This window comes from Pinus tabuliformis, chromosome J, assembly GCF_031772625.1.
Source record: "Pinus tabuliformis cultivar Carrire ecotype Pingquan chromosome J, CPIR1, whole genome shotgun sequence".
Lineage (NCBI taxonomy): Eukaryota > Viridiplantae > Streptophyta > Pinopsida > Pinales > Pinaceae > Pinus > Pinus tabuliformis.
The window spans coordinates 391834563-391840422 of NC_142295.1; the positions used below are offsets into that span (position 1 = coordinate 391834563).

The window sequence follows — 5860 nt, forward strand, 5'->3', positions numbered from 1 at the left end:
AAATAACCCATAATTCCACATGTTGTGATGGAAAAAAATACCGTTCAAAGATTATTTATGCATGGTTCAAAGCTACCATTAAAACCCTACAAGGGATTTAAAAGGTAGCATCTTACACGCCTATAAACCATTTTGATTATCGATTTGATTAAACGATCATAATATTGGGGGGTGGGTGAGTCAATATTATGCAATTTAAACAATCTTTAGCATGTTTTAAATTATTATTAATCAATGAAACAACAACACCATAAATTAGACATACACACATAGGAATTAGAACCTAATTTTCCAAACTCGGACTTGAATAAAAGTGATCCTTGTAAGCCAATTCCTCTAGTTTGAATAAAAAATTATATGATGATCATTTTTGTATTAGGGATTTCCCTAAGTTAAATTCAAGTGGAACAAGGAGAGGGAAACGCCATGGATGACCAATGTGATACCAATCATTGAATTTACAATCATGAGGTATACTATACCCAATCTCTAGCATACCAATATTATCCAAATCATTTTGATAACATATTGTAACATATCCAGTTGTCTAATTAAGCTACAATATAGATCATCGCATTAGATTTATAGGTAAATATAATTTTTCATTTGGTAATAACAATTTTCATAACAATTAATTTGAGTACCCATATACATTTAACTAAATAAATATTCCTTATAATACAGGGTATAATAATAGTTACTACATGGGAAATTAAAATGAAATATATAGCTGGCCTTTTACCATACGAATCAATTATAATGAATATAATGAATTAATCATCCAATTAAAGGATATGCTTTATTTGAGAATGACCATGCTTGGTGTATCTCCATAGAGAAAACTAGTAATTGTTGACAAAATGAAAGATGATGTCATTTGACTTTGCAATGATGATTAATATATGAACAAGGATAGCATACTCTTGAGGATATGTCTACATGTTCGATTCCTTGGATTGATGACTTTCTTTTGGATTAATTTAAAAGAGTATTTAGCAGCTTTTAAGGTTGATTGTGGTTAAAGTATCAATAACATAGGCTTAAAGTGGAAGACAATCCCAAAATTATGTTCGAGATGACATATTTACACCAAGAATTTTTCGGGTACCATGTAGGTTGACTATACCCCACAACATTCATAAATCTAATGAATAAAAAGTTTCAAATATATTTGATGGAAATTTCAAATAATAATTTAAAATGTAGTTTTGTAAAATGTGGTGGTGCAGATGATGATGATGATAATAATAACATGCATTATAAAAACAAATTTTTCCAATAAAAATGAAATATAATATTTGCTAATAATATGATAACTAAACCACATTTATTTTGATTCTATTTCATATAAGTTTTTATTTCTAAGATATAAACCACTGTATTCAAAATTTTATTGATTTATACTTGATTAACTAGAAGGAATAATTATTTTGCTTCCATCCATCCATAATAAAATCTAATTAATACTATATTAAATTTTTAATGGAATATAATATTGTGATGATTTGAAACCCTACTGTTAACTTCTTATCCTTAAAATTATCAAAATGCTAATCTATTTTCTTAAAAAAACAAAAAAGTTCAAATGAAAAATATAATTGAAATTAAAAAATATCAAAATAAATAATAATTTTTTATTTTAGATATGACCATATACAATTAAATATGTTATTATTATGAAAATCATCACTTGAAATACAAATGAAAGAAATACGCACTCAAATTTAAGAGCCTTTTTGAGATTTGACATTCAATTCACAATACATACTAATAACGATTACAAAATATTCTCATAGTCATTGGATCATTGCCCCCCATGGTTCTCCTAGTGAGTTATAGGCTCAAGTGTAGTTTATAATTTATTATGCTCATATACTTACATATCATGTTCATATAGGGTATTACATAAATGATCACCGTGATGAGCATTAGGCCTTAGCATTTAAGCATCATGTATGATTGATGATTTCCATCATTATTTTGACTAGCCATAGTGCTTTAAATAGGTTCGTTTCCCTTTTAGTTTTCGTCATGTGGGTTGGTATCCCATGACAATGATGATTTCAAAGCATTTGAAACGTTATATGTGTAGTAAAGAATTTTGTAGGTAATTTTTGTCGAGAATTTGTGAATAGAAATTAGGGGTTTTTCAACTCATATGGATTTTTATAGCAAATTGGTAAGAACTTATGACTTGATAATGAGCATGCATTGGTTGGAAACCCATAGAGCTTCTTTTGAGTATTATTCTATGAAATTTGCTAATGTTAATGGTTGAGAAGAATCAATTGATGCTCATATAATTAAATGAAAGGTTTCAATAGGTTTATTTTAAGGGTGAAAGTGAACAAGTGTTTGTAGAAATGTAGTGGGATTTATTGAATTGAAATATTTAGCAAAGAAAATAATCCTTCTTTGGAGCAACATACTAAGTTGTCTGAGTTGAAAGATGTATTTCCCGTTTTTTTACTTGAAGTTGTATTTCCTGTTTTGTTACTTGAAGTCCTTTTGACGAAAAACATTGACTTCATTATAATTTCGAAGCTAGAGGAAAACCATACATAAAACGTCATAATGAATGAAGACTCCTAAGCATAATGAATTAAGCATCAAATTAAAGTATACACTATATTTGAGGATGATTATGCCCTCCATAGAGAACACTAGTGATCTTTGTCAAAATGAGAGATATGCCTAGTGTGTCTCGATAGAGAACACTAGTGATCTTTGTCAAAATGAGAGATGATGTATTTTGACTTTGCAATTATCATTAATATATGAACAAGGATACTCTCCAAGATACATATAAATGTTTGATTCCTTGGATTGGTGACCTTTTTTATCAATTAAAAAAAAGGATTTAGTAGTTTCTAAGATTGATTATGGTCAAAATATCACTAACAAACTAGGTTTAAAGTGGAAGACAACCCCAAAACTATCTTCAAAACAAGATATCTCAACTATGAATTTATTGGGGTACTATGTAGCTTGACTAATTTACCCCATAACTTTTAGAAATCTAATGAATAACATGTTTTAAATATATTTAATAACAATTCCAAAAAATAATTTAAAATGTAGATCTCTAAAATGTGGTGGGCCCATATTAGATAAATAAATGTGGTGGGGCCCATATTAGATAAGTAAAACAAAACAACAACAACACCAACATGGGTAATAATAACAACATTTTTTTACAAATATTTGTGGATAATATCATAACTAAACCTCATTTGTTTTGATTCTTTTTAATACAACTTTCTATTTCCAATATATAAATTACTATATTCTAAATTTTATTGATTTATGTTAACCAACTTGATTCGCTGAAAAAAAAATAAGAGTTATCCTTGTCATCCATTCATGTTCAATTCGAATAATGGTTATATTCCATTCTTAATAAAATAATGTTGTGATGATTTGAAATTTTATTATTAAATTAACAAAATGTCAATGAAATTTTTGTATAACAATAAAATTCTAATTAAAATCATAAAAAATATATAATAGATTTTAAAATTCTATTTTAATATTTCATTCTCAAAATTAAGATTTTAAAATTCTATTCTAATATTTCATTCTCAAAATTAACAAAGTGTTAAGAAGTTTTCAAAATATATAATAATAAATTTTGATTAAAAACATCAAAAATAAATAATAGATTTATATTTGAAATGTATCAATAAATCAAAGTACAATTAAATATATTATATTATTAAAATCCTTAGTCCGAATACATATTAATCGCCATTACAAAATCTGCTCATAAGGTGGTTCACTGTTGGCTGCATCACAAAGGCCATTATCAGAGATTTTCATCATGTCACTGAAAGGTGGCTGAGTATATTGGGCTTTGTTGATGATGAATTGTGAAATAATTTTGTATGCGGCTTCAGTGAAATGTATTCCATCCCAACTGATGGCTCTTTCTGGATTTGAGCATGCTAACACTCCTGGTGTCCCACACGTATGCATGATATCAAAATTAAAAAGTTCTCCAGTTCCACAGCAAGACTGAAATGTATTCCATCCCAACTGATGGCACTTTCTGGATTTGAGCATGATCACACTCTCCTGGTGTCCCACACGTATGCAGGATATCAAATCTATCTATTTGAGTTTATTAACCGAATCCAAAATTTCCGTACGTACCGTATGCTGCATGGTTCTTGATTATTTCCATAAACATATTATAGTAGTCCGCATACACCAATATGGCGTGTGGATATTGAATCCTTAGCTGCTCTAGTGTCTCCTGCAACGCTGTGTTATGATCCTGGGAGAGTTGGTTATATGATGCTAGGCATCCATTTTCATCATAATCGGAGTTCCTCGGATAAGGGTCTAGAGTAAGTATGGCGGGCAAACATCCCAGAGGTGGCATTCCTTGGACAAATATGTACTGGGCTCCTTCTTCTATCAATGCCTGCACTCAATTCCAATTCCATTTTAATATAAAAAATTTTCCAAAAAAAGAAAAACTCATTCACCGCAACGCATGTCATCGTCTAGTATTCACTACATAAAAGAAAACCGTAATTAAGAGGCTAATTATGAGAACTATTTGACATATTATGTTATGAGAGGGTTATTGATATGGAGAAAGAAATAAGACATATCAAGTGGGGTTTAATTAAAATCAATTACCTGTATAGCTTTCTGAATCTTGGCTATGATAAGAGGAGTAAAGCCCCTTATCTCATCCGATGGCGAGGACGTAAAGGTGGAGTCTAGATAGTCGTTGAGACCGAATCCACCCATCACATATAACGCTCTTGAGAAATGAACTTGGCAATCTGTTGACCAAATATATATTTTAGAACCGTCTGGAAGCATAACCCTAAGTAAAATTTTACATAATTGAAATGATACTATGATTATACCCAAATTAGCTCTGCAGGTGAAATTTTTCAACTGGTGGAACCATCTGATTTGCGTATCTAGAGATAATGGTGTCTGCGGGAAGATGAGTCTGTCATTTAAGAAGGAATTGTCCAATGCAGTGGCACCCGCAACGGCAAAGTTAACTCCGTTTTTTCTCTCCGCCAGCTCCATGTCGATCAGTCCAATAGAAGGCCGGAGGAAATTAAATCCTAGTGCACTGGCTGAAAAATACACAACAAGTGATCATGAGTACTATGCAATATTTTACACCCAAGAGGCATGTATATGGAATTGGATGATGGGTGCTAATTATTACCCAAAAAGTCAATGACGAGACGTCCATCTGAAGCACGACCGGCGGGGAGGCCAAAGAAGGTTTTTCCATATGGAAGAGAGCGAAAATGAAGGTTGTAAGGAGGTGAAGCCATGTCCGCGTTTCCAGTATCAGCGAATGAATCTCCGAAACTGTAAATTGCTGCAAAACAAGATCGCCCTGAGGCTGTGTCGTCTGTGTCTGCTGCTGCTGCTCCCACATGAAGGAGCATCACCAACGCCAACAACAATCTCATCATCAGGCTATGAGCAACAATATACGCTTTAACAATATTACAATTGTAGAATAATTACTCCAAATAATTTTTTACAACATATACTTGCCTCTTCTTTTCTTTTCAAATGGCTCCAAAATCTATGGCATCCCTCAGAAAAAAAAACCATGTATCTCATGGTCTTAGCCAGTTTAATGAACTTTGATTCTGTTATGGGCTTCTCATGCTTGAAGAAGTGTGACTATTCCATTTGAATTAAGAGATTTTGGAAAATATAGACCTTGGAAAATACCAAAAAATGAATGAATGATGCTATTAAGCTTATATTTATAGATCAAGTTCTATTGTTTTCTTGATAATTGATATAATCCAGAAATCATATATATAGTTGCATGACAAAATTTTAGCTAGAAACATTTTTGCCATGG

At 31.0% G+C, this 5860-nt stretch overlaps 1 protein-coding gene across 1 annotated transcript; it reads right to left on the bottom strand.

Annotated features, from left to right (window-relative positions):
* Positions 1–3750: 3750 nt before the first annotated feature.
* LOC149227427 (GDSL esterase/lipase At1g28570-like) lies at positions 3751–5453 on the bottom strand. The gene is made up of 5 exons (XM_089380499.1): positions 5201–5453; positions 4884–5105; positions 4648–4796; positions 4153–4426; positions 3751–3953 (listed from the first exon to the last, which is right to left on the bottom strand). Exons 1-5 carry the CDS (start codon positions 5451–5453, stop codon positions 3751–3753), a joined length of 1101 nt encoding a protein of 366 aa, XP_089236625.1.
* Between the last annotated feature and the right edge of the window lie 407 nt (positions 5454–5860).